The sequence below is a fragment of the Saccoglossus kowalevskii genome, chromosome 7 (genome assembly GCF_978046115.1).
Source record: "Saccoglossus kowalevskii chromosome 7, keSacKowa6.1, whole genome shotgun sequence".
NCBI classification, from domain to species: domain Eukaryota; kingdom Metazoa; phylum Hemichordata; class Enteropneusta; family Harrimaniidae; genus Saccoglossus; species Saccoglossus kowalevskii.
In genome coordinates, this window is record NC_140647.1 from 28,491,856 (window position 1) to 28,516,717 (window position 24,862).

Below are 24,862 nucleotides of genomic sequence, written 5' to 3' on the forward strand. Positions count from 1 at the left end.
TCGTTTTGAATCAAATCATGAAACTAATATGTATGTCCAATATATAATTTCTGATGTGTGTGGGAAGTTTAAACTTGATTGGTCCAGGCATGTGTTAGATATGACTCATCCGAAAGAGGACTAACGAAATGCTAAGCACCCTGAACATCCCTTTAAAAGTGAACCCAAACAGGAGGCTAGTCCTTTCTGAGACAGGCAGCTGTGCAATCAAAATCACACTCATCTATATTATTTCAAAAAAAACAATTATACAAATATATTAGGTATAAAAATAAATATATTTTTCTTCAAATACACAACTCATTACATTGATATTAATGTAACTAAAATTCACTATATGCTATATACATATATTGCTATAAGTGGTTGAATTCTAAAACCACTAAAGAACTACCCCCATAAACTGAAGATAAGATTTACCACTTAAGCTTCTGTAATTCCAAACTATAATAATCCTAAAAGTTTGTCCCCAGAAGACATAGTGACATTCTTAGCCTTATCAACACCAGTAATAATTTGCATATCACTCAGTAAAATCAACTGTACTAAACTCCAGGCACTTCTCCAGGACTCTACTTTAACATTGTAATTGTCATATACATTGACATCTTCACTACTACTGTCTGGGGATGGAATACAATACAGTGGATCAGCTGATTTTAAGCTCATGTCAATAACTTCAATAATTTGGGTACTGCTGCCATATCTTGCTGAGTTCCACATGGCTGTGTGCAGGTACTCATGAAACACAGACTGTAGAGCTTCGCGTATAGGTGCTTCATAGACATGTTCAAATGGAATTACAGTTGTATTGGAAGATTCTGAAAGTAGGAAATAAGCAAATTTGTAAATGAGATAGTCCCTGTTTTGATTTGTCTGAATTATTATTTAAGAACACTTATAAATAAAACCAACATGGCCACCAGAGAGCCATTTTGAATTATATCACAGAAGAAACAGATGTGCAGCCAATAACAGATCATTTTCACGGATGCATGAGAAATGATAATGACATGTTCAAATATTGTTTTTGGCCACTAGTCAGTCAAAGGTCAACAATAAAAAAAACACACCTGTTAATGCCATTGTATGACTATCAGTTCTTGTAAACCCACCTGTTAATGCATGTTAACACTGTATGACTATCAGTTCTAGTAATCCCACCTGTTAATATCTGTAAACACTGTATGACTATCAGTTCTAGTAAACCCACCTGTTAATGCCTGTAAACACTGTATGACTATCAGTTCTAGTAAACCCACCTGTTAATGCCAGTAAACACTGTATGACTATCAGCTCTAGTAAACCCACCTGTTAATGCCTGTAAACACTGTATGACTATCAGTTCTAGTAAACCCACCTGTTAATGCCTGTAAACACTGTATGACTACCAATTCGAGTAAACCCACCTGTTAATGTCTGTAAACACTGTATGACCATCAGTTCTAGTAAACCCACCTGTTAATGTCTGTAAACACTGTATGACCATCAGTTCTAGTAAACCCACCTGTTAATGCCTGTAAACACTGTATGATCATCAGTTCTAGTAAACCCACCTGTTAATGCCTGTAAACACTGTATGACTATCAGTTCTAGTAAACCCACCTGTTAATGCATGTAAACACTGTATGATCATCAGTTCTAGTAAACCCACCTGTTAATGCCTGTAAACACTGTATGACTATCAGTTCTAGTAAACCCACCTGTTAATGCCTGTAAATACTGTATGACTATCAGTTCTAGTAAACCCACCTGTTAATGCCAGTAAACACTGTATAACTATCAGTTCTAGTAAACCCACCTGTTAATGCCTGTAAACACTGTATGACCATCAGTTCCAGTAAACCCACCTGTTAATGCATGTAAACACTGTATGACTATCAGTTCTAGTAAACCCACCTGTTAATGCCTGTAAACACTGTATGACTATCAGTTCTAGTAAACCCACATGTTAATGCCTGTAAACACTGTATAACTATCAGTTCTAGTAAACCCAACTGTTAATGCCTGTAAACACTGTATGACCATCGGTTCTAGTAAACCCAGTTGTTAATGCCTGTAAACACTGTATGACTATTAGTTCTAGTAACCCACCTGTTAATGCCTGTAAACACTGTATGACTATCAGTTCTAGTAAACCCACCTGTTAATGCCTGTAAACACTGTATGACTATCAGTTCTAGTAACCCACCTGTTAATGCCTGTAAACACTGTATGACCATCAGTTCCAGTAAACCCACCTGTTAATGCCTGTAAACACTGTATAACTATCAGTTCTAGTAAACCCACCTGTTAATGCCTGTAAACACTGTATGACTATCAGTTCTAGTAAACCCACCTGTTAATGCCTGTAAACACTGTATGACTATCAGTTCCAGTAAACCCACCTGTTAATGCCTGTAAACACTGTATGACCATCAGTTCCAGTAAACCCACCTGTTAATGCCTGTAAACACTGTATGACCATCAGTTCCAGTAAACCCACCTGTTAATGCCTGTAAACACTGTATGACCATCAGTTCCAGTAAACCCACCTGTTAATGCCTGTAAACACTGTATGACTATTAGATCTAGTAAACCCACCTGTTAATGCCTGTAAACACTGTATGACTATCAGTTCTAGTAAACCCACCTGTTAATGACTGTAAACCTTGTACGACTATCAGTTCTAGTAAACCCACCTGTTAATGCCTGTAAACACTGTATGACTATCAGTTCTAGTAAACCCACCTGTTAATGGCTGTAAACACTGTATGACTATCGGTTCTAGTAAACCCACCTGTTAATGCCTGTAAACACTGTATGACCATCAGTTCCAGTAAACCCACCTGTTAATGCCTGTAAACACTGTATGACCATCAGTTCCAGTAAACCCACCTGTTAATGCCTGTAAACCCTGTACGACTATTAGTTCTAGTAAACCCACCTGTTAATGCCTGTAAACACTGTATGACTATCAGTTCTAGTAACCCACCTGTTAATGCCTGTAAACACTGTATGACCATCAATTCCAGTAAACCCACCTGTTAATGCCTGTAAACACTGTATGACTATTAGTTCTAGTAAACCCACCTGTTAATGACTGTAAACCCTGTATGACTATTAGTTCTAGTAAACCCACCTGTTAATGACTGTAAACCCTGTATGACTATTAGTTCTAGTAAACCCACCTATTAATGCCTGAAAACACTGTATGACTATCAGTTCTAGTAAACCCACCTGTTAATGTCTGTAAACACTGTATGACTATTAGTTCTAGTAAACCCACCTGTTAATGACTGTAAACCCTGTACGACTATCAGTTCTAGTAAACCCACATGTTAATGCCTGTAAACACTGTATGACTATCAGTTCTAGTAAACCCACCTGTTAATGTCTGTAAACACTGTATGACTATTAGTTCTAGTAAACCCACCTGTTAATGACTGTAAACCCTGTATGACTATTAGTTCTAGTAAACCCACCTATTAATGCCTGTAAACACTGTATGACTATCAGTTCTAGTAAACCCACCTGTTAATGTCTGTAAATACTGTATGACTATTAGTTCTAGTAAACCCACCTGTTAATGCCTGTAAACACTGTATGACTATTAGTTCTAGTAAACCCACCTGTTAATGCCTGTAAACACTGTATGACTATCAGCTCTAGTAAACCCACCTGTTAATGACTGTAAGCCCTGTACGACTATTAGTTCTAGTAAACCCACCTGTTAATGCCTGTAAACACTGTATGACTATCAGTTCTAGTAAACCCACCTGTTAATGCCTGTAAACACTGTATGACTATCAGTTCTAGTAAACCCACCTGTTAATGACTGTAAACCTTGTACGACTATTAGTTCTAGTAAACCCACCTGTTAATGGCTGTAAACACTGTATGGCTATCAGTTCTAGTAAACCCACCTGTCAATGCCTGTAAACACTGTATGACTATCAGTTCTAGTAAACCCACCTGTTAATGGCTGTAAACACTGTATGGCTATCAGTTCTAGTAAACCCACCTGTTAATATCTGTAAACACTGTATGACTATCAGTTCTAGTAAACCCACCTGTTAATGTCTGTAAACACTGTATGACTATTAGTTCTAGTAAACCCACCTGTTAATGCCTGTAAACACTGTATGACTATTAGTTCTAGTAAACCCACCTGTTAATGCCTGTAAACACTGTATGACTATCAGCTCTAGTAAACCCACCTGTTAATGACTGTAAGCCCTGTACGACTATTAGTTCTAGTAAACCCACCTGTTAATGCCTGTAAACACTGTATGACTATCAGTTCTAGTAAACCCACCTGTTAATGACTGTAAACCTTGTACGACTATTAGTTCTAGTAAACCCACCTGTTAATGCCTGTAAACACTGTATGACTATTAGTTCTAGTAAACCCACCTGTTAATGCCTGTAAACACTGTATGACTATCAGTTCTAGTAAACCCACCTGTTAATGACTGTAAACCCTGTACGACTATTAGTTCTAGTAAACCCACCTGTTAATGCCTGTAAACACTGTATGACTATTAGTTCTAGTAAACCCACCTGTTAATGTCTGTAAACACTGTATGACTATTAGTTCTAGTAAACCCACCTGTTAATGCCTGTAAACACTGTATGACTATTAGTTCTAGTAAACCCACCTGTTAATGCCTGTAAACACTGTATGACTATCAGCTCTAGTAAACCCACCTGTTAATGACTGTAAGCCCTGTACGACTATTAGTTCTAGTAAACCCACCTGTTAATGCCTGTAAACACTGTATGACTATCAGTTCTAGTAAACCCACCTGTTAATGCCTGTAAACACTGTATGGCTATCAGTTCTAGTAAACCCACCTGTCAATGCCTGTAAACACTGTATGACTATCAGTTCTAGTAAACCCACCTGTTAATGGCTGTAAACACTGTATGGCTATCAGTTCTAGTAAACCCACCTGTTAATATCTGTAAACACTGTATGACTATCAGTTCTAGTAAACCCACCTGTTAATGTCTGTAAACACTGTATGACTATTAGTTCTAGTAAACCCACCTGTTAATGCCTGTAAACACTGTATGACTATTAGTTCTAGTAAACCCACCTGTTAATGCCTGTAAACACTGTATGACTATCAGCTCTAGTAAACCCACCTGTTAATGACTGTAAGCCCTGTACGACTATTAGTTCTAGTAAACCCACCTGTTAATACCTGTAAACACTGTATGACTATCAGTTCTAGTAAACCCACCTGTTAATGACTGTAAACCTTGTACGACTATTAGTTCTAGTAAACCCACCTGTTAATGCCTGTAAACACTGTATGACTATTAGTTCTAGTAAACCCACCTGTTAATGCCTGTAAACACTGTATGACTATCAGTTCTAGTAAACCCACCTGTTAATGACTGTAAACCCTGTACGACTATTAGTTCTAGTAAACCCACCTGTTAATGCCTGTAAACACTGTATGACTATTAGTTCTAGTAAACCCACCTGTTAATGCCTGTAAACACTGTATGACTATTAGTTCTAGTAAACCCACCTATTAATGCCTGTAAACACTGTATGACTATCAGTTCTAGTAAACCCACCTGTTAATGTCTGTAAACACTGTATGACTATTAGTTCTAGTAAACCCACCTGTTAATGACTGTAAACCCTGTACGACTATCAGTTCTAGTAAACCCACCTGTTAATGCCTGTAAACCCTGTACGACTATTAGTTCTAGTAAACCCACCTGTTAATGCCTGTAAACACTGTATGACTATCAGTTCTGGTACACCACCTCCAGGTATAACTAGACCCGCTTTGATGCAATGTTGTAATCTGTGCAGACATGTGTTAAGTGACTCTTGCATACCAGTCATAGCAGCAATGCATGGAGCACACAGCACCACAGTCTACACGCAAGAAAAGTTAAATCATAATAAACTGCTCTCTGGCTATGGGTCTTCAAAATCTCAAACAGAATTATACATTTGTCTGTTGTTTTCCTGAGTTAATTAATCAATTACAATAATTTGGTTTGGGTTTTGTCAAATAGAATGCATTGCTTGGAATCACATATGCAACACACTGAAACAAAATATTATTGATGCTGACAAATATTGTTTTGTATGATAACTTTCAATTGTGGGATGCACCTTCCACACCTTTTATTTATTTATTAAATTGCCAAATACTAGTATTTGATAAACTTTTCGATTATAATTTGAAAATTTAGTGTTATAGTATTGAAATTTGTGTATTATTCATTTTGTTTTATTGTTTATGTATATATTTAAAAATTCATAAACTAACAATGTAAATTCTTATTTATATTATATGTATGTTTTATTTTCATTAGAATTCGCGATATTTATTGTATTCATTTTAGAATTGTTATGACCTGTGAAGGAAACAATTAATTTTGCAGTCAAGGGGAAAGACAAGATTTGTTTTCTACATCACTATTTCCAACTCCTTTTCTATGAACAACAATCAATAGAATAAAGTATATTATTAAACATCTGTCACCGTAACACCATAAGTTACAGTGTGCTGTCATTTTGCGATATTTTACGGGATATTTTCATCCTACCATATTAGGAAATGTGAATTCCAAATATGGATGATTACGTGCATAAGCATCCTCTTATAATAAAAATAAACATGGCTGCCGCCAGAGTTTGACCAGACTCCATACAAAGAAGTTCTGTTCTAAACATTTTTGATTTCGGCATATCCGTGATATATCCTTTTAAAGAAAGATTATAGTTTATCTATAATGACTTGGCATAAAAATATTGATACCTGCATTAACTGTTCAGTCACTAATTTCACATATGCAGACCTCTTCAGAGTATGAGTCTTCACCCCGGTCATAGGTGTCCACCCAGATTCCCAGCATTCCATAGTGACAAGATGTCCAATATCTTCCTATGTAAACAATCAGAAGTTTCTGATTTAAAAGCAAATAAATTTAATGAGAGTGCACATAATTCTCAGGTATGCATCAGTTACCAATTCTGCATCAATTATGAACAATTGAATGATATGATGAAAGATACATTCACTGGAAGTAGAGTAAGTAGAATATCCACTACATCCTTAAAGTGCTTGTGCAATGCCCACCCTCACGTTTCCTATTTTAGATCTGTGTCTCACTGAAATGGGCAGTTATTGATTTTTTTGCCGAAAATGATTACTCGTATCAAGTAAATTTGGGATATTTCTCGTGTTGTAGCCATGCCCACCTATCCTGAAACGGTCGACTGTTTCCGGATTTCCGACTCTCCTCGAAAGTGCGCCACCAAATGCCAAAATGTGAGAGAAAGTCATACACCTGAGCCGTAATAACACTGGTCATTCAGTATACTTTTAAACGATATACATTTTTAGGTCAGCCTTTTTTTTTTTTTTTTTTTTTTTGTCTATTTAATTTTTTTGAGAGAGGGTTTTAGATGTTGTGTTGTGGGCAGTTGCAGTGAAACGTACAGTCATAGTGTAAGTATTCACACGTTTCTAATCGATTTTGAAGTGGTCGAAAGCCACTTAACCTCAGATTCTTTTTTTTTGGAGAAACTGTTCTCGCCCATGAAAAAACAACGAGGTTTAAAGAGAAACGCCGACAACATAAACCTGGCGCAACACTTTTGAAAGAAATAGATTCCAGACCATGATCACCGAGGCAGATTTCAGAAGAGAGAGAGAGATGTCCGGCAAGTATTTCAAATGAGTTGACTTTTTCGTTTTATAGAGACCATTTAGTCCCTGTTAAGTAAAAGATAGCAATAATTTTGACAGTGACACGAAAACGACAAACAGGAAATTACACAGCCCTTACACACTGCTAATTGTTTTCATTTTCGAAGGCTAAAAGTTTCTGAATTGTTTGGTGATTGGTGTTGAATGTCGAATTCACACCTTCGTTCTTTTTTTACCTCCATGCTTGCAGCTTGATCTGCGTAATAATTTATAAAATAAGAATCCGGGCTTGGTCAATGTGTTTCCATCAAATAAAGTTTTAATATGATGTAATAATTATGACAATCACGCCATGGATCACGCTAACTGTGTCGATCTTGATTATTTTTGTTATCCAATTAAACGCCACTTTTAATGCACTTGCCCTCGTTGTGACCCAACGCGTTCACCTATTTCAACAAAATTTCAATTTATTTCCATGCGGCTGTCATTTATTTAGTAACTGTGATTTGTCGTTTTTTTAATTATTTTATAGTGATCACTATAGTCTAATGTTTAGAATGTCAAAATACGTTCTCTTTTATTTTAATTTTGAAAGTTTTACTCAGACGATCGATGGAATACAACAGTGTAGTGACATGCCTAAAAAATTCTATTTTGTCCAGCGATAGTGTACAAACGTGCGCCGGTGACGATCACGGTGACTAGCTACACCAGAACGGGCATATTTCGCATCTAACTCAACCCCATGCAACAAAAATTGATACAATGTGTTCATTATGGTCCATTCCTCCTCGACGAACAAGTACATAAGTGAAAATTTAGTCAAAGACAAGAAAACTGCACAAGAAATTTGCCTTATTTACACGTATCGGCAATGCAAGGTGCCATGTGACTTCCCCTTCTGACGTCACAAGGGGAATTTCTGTATGCAAATAAGAAGCTAATGAGGAGCCTTGTTTTAAAATACACAAAAATAAAGTTGCCGTAGATTGAGTTTAAAACACATTTTTTCACTTAAAAAAAATAATTCATGCTTAGAAACATAAAAATTAATAATATTTATGTATCAAAATAGCAACCATTACACAGGCACTTTAAAGCATGTCAAACACATCATTAATCCAGCAGGCCTGGTTTTAGAGTATCTACAGTTGTAGCCAAGAATAATTAACTAATACGATTACTGGATTTTTAGTGTCATTCCATTCTATTATCTCAATCAATAAATGGCAATTCTCTCACTCAAGGAGTATATATATGGCATTCATCCTCCCTCCCTCCAAAAATTAAACACACTAAAATAATAATAACACCCCACCTTGGTAGCATCAGTAATATATGTCAATATATTAGCACTAGTGCTGACAGCTAAGGTTTGTAGTGCATGATATTTAATATTCTGTAGTACAACAATACCATTAACCATACAGTAATCCATCAAGACGTCATCAATTGCACCCTTCAGTATAAGTACACCAATATTAAGCTGAAAATTAAATATTGAGTAAGTATAAAACAATGTTCACTCAAAACAATTATAATAAATTCTTCATGAAAGGCAATTTCCTAATTGTTTGAACTATTAATTCACAGTGAGTATTAGTTTAGGTTCTGTCTGTCCAACCTGTGTACTTTCATTGTACTTTTATGTAACTTTTTGGAAATAATTTAATGACAGTAGAGATAAGTGCCAACTGACTTTTTTTTATCCCTCATTAAACAAGTTAAACAATAATATAAATAATCAAAGAAAGCTTAGAAAGAACTCCCATGTTCTGAGAGTATTGAAGACACATTAAAAATTAATTCAAAATTACTTGTACTTATTGATGGAATAGCAGAAAACTAATTATGCAAATCAGGTAACTGAAACGAACAGATTTGAGTGTGAAACTAATAAGGCCTGCGTAATGTAATATCTATGTACCAAGTTTCATTGAAATGTGATTAGAACAAAAAAAATATAAATTATTATTAGAGAATTAATATGAACAAATTTCAACCCAAAATAAATAGAGCCTGTCTATTGTTCTAGAGCATTTATGTACCAAATTTTATTCAAATGTGATGATCAGTAATTGAGATATCAGTGTTAATTGATAGGTAATTGATATCCACAATTATTTACTCTAAAACTAATCAGGTCTGTGCATAGTCCTAGAGGATCTATGTAGCAAGTCTCATTGAAATATGATGATCATTACATGAGTTATCAGGTGAAAAGCTGAAAATTAACTATTTATGCTGATAAGGTGATTAATTAATTAATATGTACAAATATTTAACCCAAAACTAATCAGGTCTCTGCACAGTCCTTAAGTAACTATGTACCAAGTTTTATTGAAATGTGATGATTACTACTTGAAATATCAAAAGCTGAAAATTAATTAATTATGTGCTGATATTACCTTAAAAACTATCAGGTCTGTGCAGTGTCCTATGATATCTATGTACCAAGTTCTATTGAAATGTGATGATTAGTACTTGAGATATCAGTGTAAAAGCCAAAAATTGATTAATCATTATGCAAATTAGGTAATTAATATTGCACAGATTTTCACCCAAAACTAATCAAATCTGTGCATTAGTTCAGAGCATCTATGTGCCAAGTTTCATCAAAATCCAATAAGTGGTTCTTCAGATATCAGTGGAACAATCATGGAACAGCTAAAAATCAGCTAATTATCATGCAAATTAGGTAATTAATATGCATAGATTTTTACATGAATCTAATCAAATCTGCGCATTGGCCAGAGCATCTATGCACCAAGTTTCATCAAAAATCAATGTATGGTTCTCAAGATATCAGTGGAACAGACACACACACAGACAGACACACACACACACACACAGAGACACACTAACTGCAACGGCTCCCTTTTTGTGCTTCGCACACGGGAGTCAATAAACCAAAATATTTGACTGATAAATCTTATAGATAATGTACACATGATATTAAATCTGATACAAAATCCTTACCTGAGACAGAATTCCTGTGACACTATCAAGCCAAGAAGTTTTGATAGGTAAATCTGAGAAATGGCGTATATGGGATACTGTGACCGATTCTTTATGTCCAAGATGCCGGAATGCAGGTTTGATGTCACCATTGATTAGCTATAAGTTTCATCAGAACAAATAATCAGGGGTACTGTAGAGTAAGCAGTGTATTGTGTTGTAGCTGACTAACATCATGTATGTATTGTAGATAATCTTACCAGTGTATTGTGTTGTAGCTGACTAACATGTATATATTGTAGATAATCTTACCAGTGTATTGTGTTGTAGCTGACTAACATCATGTATATATTGTAGATAATCTCACCAGTGTATTGTGTTGTAGCTGACTAACATCATGTATATATTGTAGATAATCTTACCAGTGTATTGTGTTGTAGCTGACTAACATCATGTATATATTGTAGATAATCTTACCAGTGTATTGTGTTGTAGCTGACTAACATCATGTATATATTGTAGATAATCTTACCAGTGTATTGTGTTGTAGCTGACTAACATGTATATATTGTAGATAATCTTACCAGTGTATTGTGTTGTAGCTGACTAACATCATGTATATATTGTAGATAATCTTACCAGTGTATTGTGTTGTAGCTGACTAACATCATGTATATATTGTAGATAATCTCACCAGTGTATTGTGTTGTAGCTGACTAACATGTATATATTGTTGATAATCTTACCAGTGTATTGTGTTGTAGCTGACTAACATCATGTATATATTGTAGATAATCTTACCAGTGTATTGTGTTGTAGCTGACTAACATCATGTAAATATTGTAGATAATCTCACCAGTGTATTGTGTTGTAGCTGACTAACATCATGTATATATTGTAGATAATCTCACCAGTGTATTGTGTTGTAGCTGACTAACATCATGTATATATTGTAGATAATCTTACCAGTGTATTGTATTGTGTTGTAGCTGACTAACATCATGTATATATTGTAGATAATCTTACCAGTGTATTGTGTTGTAGCTGACTAACATCATGTATATATTGTAGATAATCTTACCAGTGTATTGTGTTGTAGCTGACTAACATCATGTATATATTATAGATAATCTCACCAGTGTATTGTGTTGTAGCTGACTAACATCATGTATATATTGTAGATAATCTTACCAGTGTATTGTGTTGTAGCTGACTAACATCATGTATATATTGTAGATAATCTTACCAGTGTATTGTGTTGTAGCTGACTAACATCATGTATATATTGTAGATAATCTTACCAGTGTATTGTGTTGTAGCTGACTAACATCATGTAAATATTGTAGATAATCTTACCAGTGTATTGTGTTGTAGCTGAGTAACATCATGTATATATTGTAGATAATCTTACCAGTGTATTGTGTTGTAGCTGACTAACATCATGTAAATATTGTAGATAATCTTACCAGTGTATTGTGTTGTAGCTGACTAACATCATGTAAATATTGTAGATAATCTTACCAGTGTATTGTGTTGTAGCTGACTAACATCATGTATATATTGTAGATAATCTTACCAGTGTATTGTGTTGTAGCTGACTAACATCATGTATATATTGTAGATAATCTTACCAGTGTATTGTGTTGTAGCTGACTAACATCATGTATATATTGTAGATAATCTTACCAGTGTATTGTGTTGTAGCTGACTAACATCATGTAAATATTGTAGATAATCTTACCAGTGTATTGTGTTGTAGCTGACTAACATCATGTAAATATTGTAGATAATCTTACCAGTGTATTGTGTTGTAGCTGACTAACATCATGTATATATTGTAGATAATCTTACCAGTGTATTGTGTTGTAGCTGACTAACATCATGTATATATTGTAGATAATCTTACCAGTGTATTGTGTTGTAGCTGACTAACATCATGTAAATATTGTAGATAATCTTACCAGTGTATTGTGTTGTAGCTGACTAACATCATGTATATATTGTAGATAATCTTACCAGTGTATTGTGTTGTAGCTGACTAATATCATGTATATATTGTAGATAATCTTACCAGTGTATTGTGTTGTAGCTGACTAACATCATGTATATATTGTTGATAATCTTGCCAGTGTATTGTGTTGTAGCTGACTAACATCATGTATATATTTAGATAATCTCACCAGTGTATTTTGTTGTAGCTAACATCATGTAAATATTGTAGATAATCTTACCAGTGTATTGTGTTGTAGCTGACTAACATCATGTAAATATTGTAGATAATCTTACCAGTGTATTGTGTTGTAGCTGACTAACATCATGTATATATTGTAGATAATCTTACCAGTGTATTGTGTTGTAGCTGACTAACATCATATATATATTGTAGATAATCTTACCAGTGTATTGTGTTGTAGCTGACTAACATCATGTATATATTGTAGATAATCTTACCAGTGTATTGTGTTGTAGCTGACTAACATCATGTATATATTGTAGATAATCTTACCAGTGTATTGTGTTGTAGCTGACTAACATCATGTATATATTGTTGATAATCTCACCAGTGTATTGTGTTGTAGCTGACTAACATCATGTATATATTTAGATAATCTCACCAGTGTATTGTGTAGTAGCTGACTAACATCATGTATATATAGTAGATAATCTTACCAGTGTATTGTGTTGTAGCTGACTAACATCATGTATATATTGTAGATAATCTTACCAGTGTATTGTGTTGTAGCTGACTAACATCATGCATATATTGTTGATAATCTCACCAGTGTATTGTGTTGTAGCTGACTAACATCATGTATATATTTAGATAATCTCACCAGTGTATTGTGTAGTAGCTGACTAACATCATGTATATATTGTAGATAATCTTACCAGTGTATTGTGTTGTAGCTGACTAACATCATGTATATATTGTAGATAATCTTACCAGTGTATTGTGTTGTAGCTGACTAACATCATGTATATATTGTAGATAATCTTACCAGTGTATTGTGTTGTAGCTGACTAACATCATGTATATATTGTAGATAATCTTACCAGTGTATTGTGTTGTAGCTGACTAACATCATGTATATATTGTAGATAATCTTATCAGTGTATTGTGTTGTAGCTGACTAACATCATGTATATATTTAGATAATCTCACCAGTGTATTGTGTAGTAGCTGACTAACATCATGTATATATAGTAGATAATCTTACCAGTGTATTGTGTTGTAGCTGACTAACATCATCTATATATTTAGATAATCTCACCAGTGTATTGTGTAGTAGCTGACTAACATCATGTATATATTGTAGATAATCTTACCAGTGTATTGTGTTGTAGCTGACTAACATCATGTATATATTGTAGATAATCTTACCAGTGTATTGTGTTGTAGCTGACTAACATCATGTATATATTGTAGATAATCTTACCAGTGTATTGTGTTGTAGCTGACTAACATCATGTATATATTGTAGATAATCTTACCAGTGTATTGTGTTGTAGCTGACTAACATCATGTATATATTGTAGATAATCTTATCAGTGTATTGTGTTGTAGCTGACTAACATCATGTATATATTTAGATAATCTCACCAGTGTATTGTGTAGTAGCTGACTAACATCATGTATATATAGTAGATAATCTTACCAGTGTATTGTGTTGTAGCTGACTAACATCATGTATATATTGTAGATAATCTTACCAGTGTATTGTGTTGTAGCTGACTAACATCATGCATATATTGTTGATAATCTCACCAGTGTATTGTGTTGTAGCTGACTAACATCATGTATATATTGTAGATAATCTCACCAGTGTATTGTGTTGTAGCTGACTAACATGTATATATTGTAGATAATCTTACCAGTGTATTGTGTTGTAGCTGACTAACATCATGTATATATTGTAGATAATCTTACCAGTGTATTGTGTTGTAGCTGACTAACATGTATATATTGTAGATAATCTTACCAGTGTATTGTGTTGTAGCTGACTAACATCATGTATATATTGTAGATAATCTTACCAGTGTATTGTGTTGTAGCTGACTAACATCATGTATATATTGTAGATAATCTTACCAGTGTATTGTGTTGTAGGTGACTAACATCATGTATATATTGTAGATAATCATACTGTACTTCAATTATTAATCCTTCTTCAACACGACAGTCATTAACGGATGGTCCAATAATACAGCAGGTATTCACTGTATTTAAATCAAACCTATAAAGAAAGTATTTAAACATAACAACATAAAAAAAATTGTGATATTGTGGTGTATTTGTATCTTGGTATTCAGCATGTCATTGAATAATGCTGCCCCTATGTCATTGAATAATGCTGCCCCTATGTCATTGAATAATGCTGCCCCTATGTCATTGAATAATGCTGCCCCTATGTCATTGAATAATGCTGCCCCTATGTCATTGAATAATGCTGCCCCTATGTCATTGAATAATGCTGCCCCTATGTCATTGAATAATGCTGCCCCTATGTCATTGAATAATGCTGCCCCTATGTCATTGAATAATGCTGCCCCTATGTCATTGAATAATGCTGCCCCTATGTCATTGAATAATGCTACCTTTGGTCAAACATCGAAAATCCTTTCCATATTTCACCAGAGACGTGTGATAATACATACAGGTTCATACCACTAATTAGAACTTCACTGACAACAATGTTGGCATTTGGGTATGTTTCTCCAAGAAAGAGAGTTACAAAGATCAAAATATTGTTTTAATTTGTTATGATCACATGTATGTAACAGAATTCTGGCCAGTAAAACAAATGTTTGCCAGCTCAAACTCCTACAAAATGGATGTAAACAAAACACACTGATTTGTCAGTCTTCAATATTCTCAGAGACGCAGCCAGTTTTGAAGTGTCTAATCAAAGGGTTGGCCAGATCCACAGGTCACCAGTACTTGTGCAATAAACAAAGCTACACACACAACTCTAACAAGTGAGATAATTGCCCTAATACATTGCATTTCAGATAAAACGCACTGCGGCAGTGAATAAAAAAACATTGGCTAACAACAACTATAAGATTTGAGGGTTACGAAAGAAGATAAACTAATTGGTGGCATGAGATCTACACTGTAAGGACGAAGTATCACAAAAAAGTACTACAAATAATCTAAAAATCAGTCAATGTAATAATATGAGGGATGTTCTCAATTTTTCATGCACACATTTCATTGACAACAATATTGCACAGTGTCTACTATTCTAAAGTTTTCGTATAATATTTTACTCACAAAGGAGCAGTCTCAAAAGTAGTATATGTATACATATGTGGTTGTAAGGGAAGTATAATTTAATGGTCAAGGTCAAGGCTTCAACAGGTGAACCAAATATGGGATATAAATTACCGTTAAGTACAAACCAAGTATTGACATTATAAATAATATGTTAGAAAAAGTACAAATAACTGTGGGCAAGCAAACAACATATATTAGAGGCACAGCTATGAAGAAAATATGGTATATGTGTTGAATACTCACCTCTTATCACTAGTTACTTCATTCATTTGACGTCTGTACACATCACATGCTAAACTCATCATCTCTGGATGACCATGACTCAATCCATCGCTGATATGAAAAATATGACCATGTTAATCCCTTACCACCAAGTGATATTTGTATTTACTGTGGAATACTTTATTTTTTGCTCAAAAGGCTTTTTGGGCGTTTTGTATGGAATTTATTTTCACTGATTTTTGATCAGTTTAATGTGAAATATAGGAAAAAAAGTATATTCGCTGGATTTTATTCTCACGGAATCATCCCTCCAGCGAAGTAAATTCCAAGCGAAAAAAAGGAGTCTACAGTATTGTAATTTATTTAGAACTTCCTTTTAACTATTTCACAGTTTGGGGTTTAGTGGTTGGGAAAACTAATCAGACATCTCAAAAAACTATCGCTGGATAATATTGTTCATTCTTCAATCTCTCTACTGAGATTGCAGATTTTTTGTCAGAATTGTTGACAATTGATTAAACCCCCAAGAAAAAGTAAGCAAGAAACTGCCATATTCAGATGCTTCAATGCACCTTGATGTTTTTTCATTTGTTCCTGAAAACTCCCTCAGAATTCAACTACTAAAACAAGCAGCATGTCGACTGATATAGCTCTACTGTTTGCAGAGCATAATCGGAAAGCAATTTGATCCAAAGGAATGAAATAGAAGAAGTTGGATAGGAAATATCAACACAAAATGAACTAATCTGAAAGAAAATCAATTAAAAAACCTATATATAAAATATCACAGCAATTGGGTTAGCTGTTTACAACAAGCCTAAAACAGTATTTTTAAAAGTATTTCATTAAAATTAAAATTAGAAAAATAAAGTAGTTGTCTAAAAATGAAAAAATCCAGGGAAGAACTACCCAAATTACTGTCCCAGAGAGTGTTAAAATCATATGGCTAATGGTTTTAAGAAAAATGTAAAATACATGTAGTAATATGAATAGCTATGTTCAACTGTATGACAGTGGAGTTAAAAATAGAATTCAATTTTATTTTAGACAAAAATAATTATTCATTCATAAATCCATTTAATGGATGTATTATTCCGTCTATATGTTTGTGTAATTTCAGTTAAAATTATCAAAACAAAAATACACAATAAATATAACCAAAGAAAACATGATAAAGTATGCAAATACTTACCAAAGATCTTCAATATCAGTGATAACCCGATGTTTCTTTTTCTCATCATTTGATTTAAGTTCAACATCCAATTCATCATCCATAAAATGACGACTTCTTTGGTGAACTTGAGCTAGAGATGGTCTGACCCTCTCACATGCCCTTTCAATCAATGCCCTCTCCAGTTGTTCATATTTATCCACCCCACTTGACATGTGGGTTCGTCTATCAAATTCTTGATTCTCCTCAGAAGTACATTTTTTTCTACCCTCCTTTTGATTATCTGTATTAGTAATGCACTCATTTTCCATGTGCTCATTCACACTGCATTCCATACTATGGGAATATCTACTATTATTTAGCATGTTTCCAGGAAACCTGTTTGCATCACTATTGTCTGGATTTCTAATAGATTGTTCTAAACCTTTTATCTGTTTTCCAGGTTCAGTCACTTCAAGGTATAGCTTCAAAGTCTCATCTTTTTTCTCTTCTACTTGTATCATCGCATCATCAGTATCCTTTTCCCGAACGCAATTTCCTCCCTCTACATTTTTTACCTCAACAATCCCTTTTATGGAAACAAAGTGTCGACTACAATTGTGTGCTTGTACAACCTTGTTAAGACTTTTCTCATGAAGTCTTTCAGTTAGTAATTTTTCAAAATTTTCAATTCTGTTAATTCGGTGAGACTGCATGTTATTTACTGACAAGTCATTGTACTGTTCTACCTGAGATAGTAATGTTGTATTGACAGTTTCCTGACAACTATGTGACATGGATAATGTTGTCTCAGTCTCACTTCTCAATTGTTGAACACTATTTTGCTTTAAAGTCATATCATTGAGATCCTTGCTTTCCATACTTTCCGTAATTTTATTTTCATTATCCAAATTGTCATTTTCAAAGCACCAGCCAAACTCATCATCTGAGTCATCTTGTTTTGCTTTATCCTTGACCATTGCGTTTGTTTCCCCTGGTGAAGTGACAACTGAAACTTCCAAGGTAAGTTGTTGTTTTTCAACTTCTCTTCTACAAGCTGTTTCATCCCAGTTTTTGTTGGTAGATGTCGCAGGTGTGATATTCAAAGGAAACAGCAGTTCTGGAATCTCTGGCAATTTAGGGGGCAACGAGACATCATGGCTTCCAAAGCTATTTTCAACTCCTTTGATATCATTTTCATGACAAGTAAGATTTGTTTGTAAACTTCTCTCTTCAGAGGCAAGGTGTGGAATATCTAGAATCTGTGGAAAAGCAGGAGGATCTGGGACGATTCCATCAAAATACCAGGAAATATCATCATGACCATCATCAGCACATGACGACTCTGTCTTAGTCAATTTATTCTCAAATGCAGTTTCTTCTATTAATGAGACTGATTTGAATTCTATCTCTTTGAAATCCACATTACTATGTAAATGAACTGTATCATCATTATGGCCAGTTTCCACTTGATTACCCTGATATTCAGCTCTTGATTGGATGAGTAATTCGACTGGAATGGAGAGTTTTCCAATCTCTGTAATACACGTCTCAAGATACTCCCCCATCATGTGTATTATAACAGGAATAGGGATGCCCTAAAATGGAATTGAAAACACTGTATGCTATTGTATAACAGGAATGTCCATCTTGGAAAAACTGTTATGGACATGTGTGATCTGGTAATAGACTTGTAACCAAAAAAACAAACAAATCATGTGTCAAAATTAATTAGCATATTAATAATTCATTTTAAACATACATTGTAGGTTACCTCATAATATCACATAACGTGCAGTCTCCTTTTGTAGTCATAACACAGTAGTGCAACCCCCTATTTTATCAACATTTTAACTAATGTGACTGATCCACTCAATAACATTTTCAAGTTTCATTTTAGAATCACATGCAATAATTTCTCTATTGTGATATTAATATTATCGTACATTGATTTTAATCAGTAATATTATAATGTTTACTATGAATGAATAAATACCATAAATAATATGACGAAAGAGTTACCCTAAACATTCATTTGTTGTTCTAAGTCAAAATTGTGTCTTCCAAAGAGTCAAGCAGCCAATTAGAAAACCTTCCCAATGCCTACTGAATGATACTAACCTGATGTAGTAAATCACTAACTGCTTTACACAAGAATGCAGCCATACATGCTAAGGTGGTTGTACCAGTACCATATGTACTGTGATGTGACTGACATGTGGAATTAAACAGCTGACCCACTGGATGCTAAGATCAGAAAATAAATATCAAATTATTTCACTTGTAAACTGAATAATACTATGAGGTTACAGCGCACAGCGGAGGTCGATGTGGGCGTACTGTCTGAGTGCATACTTTGAGGTATTCTCGTAACAACCTTATTTTTATACATTTTTTCCTTCCAAGGATACACCATGGGAAAGCGGAAATCCAAAATGTTTTGAACAGAATCAGCAAACTTCTTTGTGTTGAATCCAGTCAAACTCAGCTATGTTTGTTTGTACATGTATTATTAGAAGACGCTTACGCACGTAATCATTCCATATTTGGAATTCCCATTTCCTAATATGTTAGGACAAAAATACGAAAGTTACGGTACGCTGTAACTTATGGCGTTACGGTCAGAGATGTATAATAATAATTAATATTGATACAAAAAAAAAAAAAATATGGGGTCCAATATTTGCTCTATTAGAAATACATCTCCAATAGAAACACAGGTAAACATAAAATTACATTTGATTTATATTAAATCATATTATCAGTATATCAGTATACTATTTTTTTTTAACATGGAAACATCTCTGTAATTTATATAGCTACTACGTAAAAATTGTATTAGAAGCCGCATCCCTAATATAAGTCGCACCCATTCTTTTTGAACAATATAGAACCAAAAATTCACCATTTCTCATACGTGTAGATGCTCTAATAGAAGCCGCATCCCTTCTGTTGAATTGTACCATTTTAATAGAAGCCGCAGCTTCTAATACAGATTTTACAGTAATAATTTAAAGGGTGGTGGTCATTGCATTAAGCATGCACAGGATATGGGTCTCTAATATAAACAAAGATGGCGACTTTGACTGTTGTGCAGAATAGCGTGTACAAACTGAGATGTTACTGAGCTGTAATTGGGTATTTTTTTTAGATGATTGGAAGGTATCTAAAAAGTCACCAGTGGTAATTAGTGCAAGTCGGGCCAAAGACAAAAATCATGATACTCGTGATTTCATTAAAATAATGCATTGTGGGAAAATCAATGTTTATCAATGCACATGTGTGGTGCAATGAATACGGTCCTTTAATTAAGCGAATGAGTATTGATTGAATGTAATGATCAACAAAGATTTAGAGTGTTTATGATTCAAATAAAAGTCAAGATTGCTGAATTTTTGGAATGGAAAAGAGGTGTAGCACAGTGTTTTATGTCAGAGAAGATATTTTAGCATCAGTGTTATGGTCATTGGTATCCCAATATATCAGTATTTAGGACATTTCAGCAGCACTATCATTCCACAAAACTATACAAAAATACAGACATGATAAATTTGTAGGTATCCTTTGTATGCACAGGATATTCTATTTAACTACAGTAAATTTAACACACCCCTGCTGATGCTGTTCCCTTACCCATTCATTTTGGCTGAGGCTATCAGCAAATGAAGTGTTAAGTACAGAATTTTAATATGATTTCACTCACCTCTATATCTAAGAATTGTATCATATCAATTGTAGTAGTTACCATGGCATTGTTATCAGCATCTTCATCATCAATGACACATTTGAAACTAAAGAGTAAAAACAGAAAGAATGTGTTTTTTTTATTCATTCATCAATGAGATCATCTCATGGACTTTTAGATCATACACTGATCATTGAAAAAATAATGAAGAACATAAATAAGAAAACAACCCAGACTTTCAAAATGGGAATTGAAAAAAATGTATGCCACTGTGCACACAATGCATTTGAGATGTCACTGCCAACAATTTATATCAATGTACCGGGTACTAGTAAATATCATATAAGTCAGATAAGTCATGTATTACCTTTTAATTGGTCCTAAAAAAGTTGTTACTGACGAGCCTGTAAAAAAATAAATGTGGCCTTAAAGCATGTGTTCGAATTTCATGTAAATAAACAATGTATTTTACATGCGTTGTATAGAATAGAATAGAATAATGCTTTATTAATACCGTAAAAAAGAGTTAACATTTCTTTTTAGGTTTTCAGATTAATAAAGTAAATAATAAAAGTACATGAAATGTAAAAATTGATTTAAAAAAGAAATCAAACGTCGCTATGAGTCTCATATCGAACAGGATGCGGCGTGACGACTGCCGCCTTTTAATTACAACTTCTGAAAAAATTTGTAATAATGGTCAGTTGTAATTCTATATTGTTCAGACATTACTCTTATTGTGGAAATTGTGGTATTGCTGTGTATACTACATCACAAATACCAGGATTATCAGGCTAAGCAAAGGAAGACATAAGATACATGTACCAATATAGAGTAAGGTCCAAGGTAACTTTTCTCCCATGTTGATTCTCACCTGGCATTGCCTTCAGGTAGGTAGGTATACAGTATACCAACCTAAACCTTAAATCTATGTCAATTACAATATAATTTTTTCAGTTACAGAATTACGGTATCGGTTGTTGCTTTATTCATGAGAGAATCATAAATTGAAAATCGCAGTGTAGTGCTGGTCAGAGAATAACTTGATCCTAATACTGGTCGGAGAATAACTTGATCCTAACACTGCTGCTGATAATTCACTAAACAAGTGGAGAAATACCCAAAAGACTGCCATATACGTGGCCAATTTATGGTACTAAGAAAGATATACAATAAAATCCTAAAAATTAAGAGAAAACAATATAAGCAAAATGTATGGGATTCGGTTACATCACAAGAAAGTCACCCAAAACAGTATTGGAAAAATTTCAAAATCTTTTCAAAGAATGATACTAGTATCAGTGCTAACAATGACATAATCCAAGCAGATGAGTGGTACAACCACTTTAAAAATCTAAATAACTTAAAAAATAGTAAAACCTGTAAATATGACATTGATTTTCAAAATAAAATAATTAATGAAACTAGGGAGATAGAAACTAATAATGTAATTAATAATGAACTAAATGAACCAATTATCATACCATAGGTGAAGTAAAAGCCGTAGTCAAGAAATTAAAAATAAACAAATCTTCTGGCGAAGACAAAATAATTAATGAACTAAACAAGTATGGCAAGAACTATCTTATGGAACCAATTACTGCTGTTTTTAATAATGTTTTAAAGTCAGGAACATTTCCTAAGGGATGGAAGGGTAGCATTATTGTACCAATACACAAAAAGGAATCAAGATCAGACCCAGACAATTTCAGGGGAGTGGCTTTGTCCAGTTGCTTGGGTAAGCTATTCACTGCCACACTAAATAATAGATTAATAAAATATTTAGAGAAAAATAATTTATACTCTCCTTATCAATTCGGTTTCCGTGGAAATAGATGGTCGACAGATTGTTTATTTATCCTAAAATCTATAGTAGATAAGTATATTCACTCAGAATACTCGAAAAATTCAAAAAGTGAAAAATTGCATTGTATGCATGCTTCGTAGACTATAAGAAGGCATTCGATAGCATGTGGCGTGATGGATTATATTAGAAAATGCAAAAATATGGTATCACCGGAAATATTTACAACCTCATAAAAATATGTATACCCATATCCCACAAGGTAAAAACAAATAAAAGGCTCACAAATAAATTTGATTCAATTATAGGGGTAAAACAAGGCTGCAATATAAGTCCAACTTTATTTAGTTTATTCATTAATGACTTGCCGGAAAAATAAAATCTGCAAATGGCATCCCCCCTGAACTAAACACCCCAAAACTAAACTGCATATCGGTATGCAGTGCAATATAGATGCACTAGCAAAATACAGCAATTCTTGGAAACTATCAGTAAGCCTAAATAAAACTAAATTAATGGTATTTAATAAAAGAAATTATACATTAAATAGGAAGTCAGTGTTTTATGAGGGAAATGAAATTACCACAGTAGATAGTTTTAATTACCTGGGTATAGTTTTCACACTGAATGGAAAATTCAAAACTGCATCCAATACTTTAAAAGAGAAAGCTATGAAAGCTATGTTTCCACTAAAGCAGTCTTTATTAACATTATCATATTATAAAATTAGCACAGTGTTGAATTTATTAGATAAATTAATTGTACCAATTATTAATTATGGGTGTGAAGTATGAGGAGAAGAATCAGCAAAACATAGTAACATTATAGAAAGTGTACAGTTTGCATTCTGTAGATTTCTTTTAGGTGTCAGCAAAAATTCAACAAAAAATGCTATTCGTGGAGAGCTGGGTAGATATCCATTGAACATCAAAATTAAAACACAGATGTTAAAATATTGGTTGAGACTAAAATCCCCAGTAACTCCCAACATTGTAGCAACTGCCTTTATGGAAATAAAAACTTGGAAAACAGGATGGGTAGAAAGAATAGAATAGATAACTAAAAACAACAATCTTTCAGAATTATCAAAACAACATGGGAAGAAGATAGGGGAGGTACTCAGAGAAAATTATGTAAAAACATGGAGAAGGGAATTATTTAATGACAGCAGAATGAATAGAGCAACAAACAAAATAATTTCATACAGAAAACTTAAAACTACCTTCAATGTGGAGAATTATTTAAATGATATAAAAAATTTAAAATTAAGGCGATTATTTTGCAAATTTAGAATTTCTGATCATAAACTACTCATTGAGACTGGCAGACAAAAGAAAATTCCTAGAAACGAAAGAATATGTAAACTCTGCACAGATGATAAAATTGAAGACGTGTACCATTTCTTAATAGGATGCAGTAAATATGACATACCCGTAATAAATTATTTAAATATATACAGGACAAAAAATCTGACTTCTTGAAAATGAATAAAGAAGAAAAATTTCAATTAATTATGACAAGCTTTGCAGGAATAGAAACTGCACAATTCATACATACAAGTATGAACTTAAGAGATAGAACATAGCAACTCCATCCAATTGGTCTGCAGGTAGTTTTAATGCAATGGCATATTTAGTAGCTCAGTAGTTTTATTGTTATACTAATTTTCATGTTGTTGTTTTTCTTCCATTCTTAGTTACATTTATTCAATATGTTTTATTATTATTTTGGTGGGGTGAACTGTACTTTAGTTTTGCTTTGTCCTAAACAATAACATTAGCTTATGTTTTTTCCTTGTTCTATAATTATATGTATTTAATGTGCTATTTGTGATATTAGTTGCGTGAAGTATTATTTCTGTTTTTGTTTTACAACCATAAAATTACTCTCTGTAGTACATTTTCGTGTTGAATAAAATTATATATTATTATTAATTCTTTCGATTTGGGGAAAGCGTTCCTTTTCACTTACCAATAGCTCGAACTGCTTGCAATCCAGTGTGGTCAGTATTGTGTACACGCGACATGTTATCTCTAATCGGATTGTGGTCTAAACAGCAAACGTCACAGTCACTTCAACAACTTGAACAAGTTCA

General features: G+C 33.7%; 1 protein-coding gene across 1 annotated transcript; it reads right to left on the bottom strand.

Annotated features, from left to right (window-relative positions):
• Positions 1–259: 259 nt before the first annotated feature.
• LOC144348138 (uncharacterized) lies at positions 260–24,862 on the bottom strand. Its single transcript, XM_085501891.1, has 12 exons — positions 24,739–24,862; positions 21,331–21,367; positions 20,982–21,069; positions 19,400–19,525; positions 17,321–18,876; positions 16,150–16,239; positions 14,719–14,863; positions 10,650–10,787; positions 8,989–9,156; positions 6,774–6,899; positions 5,719–5,881; positions 260–821 (listed from the first exon to the last, which is right to left on the bottom strand). Exons 1-12 carry the CDS (start codon positions 24,791–24,793, stop codon positions 445–447), a joined length of 3,069 nt encoding a protein of 1,022 aa, XP_085358017.1. The 5' UTR covers positions 24,794–24,862; the 3' UTR covers positions 260–444.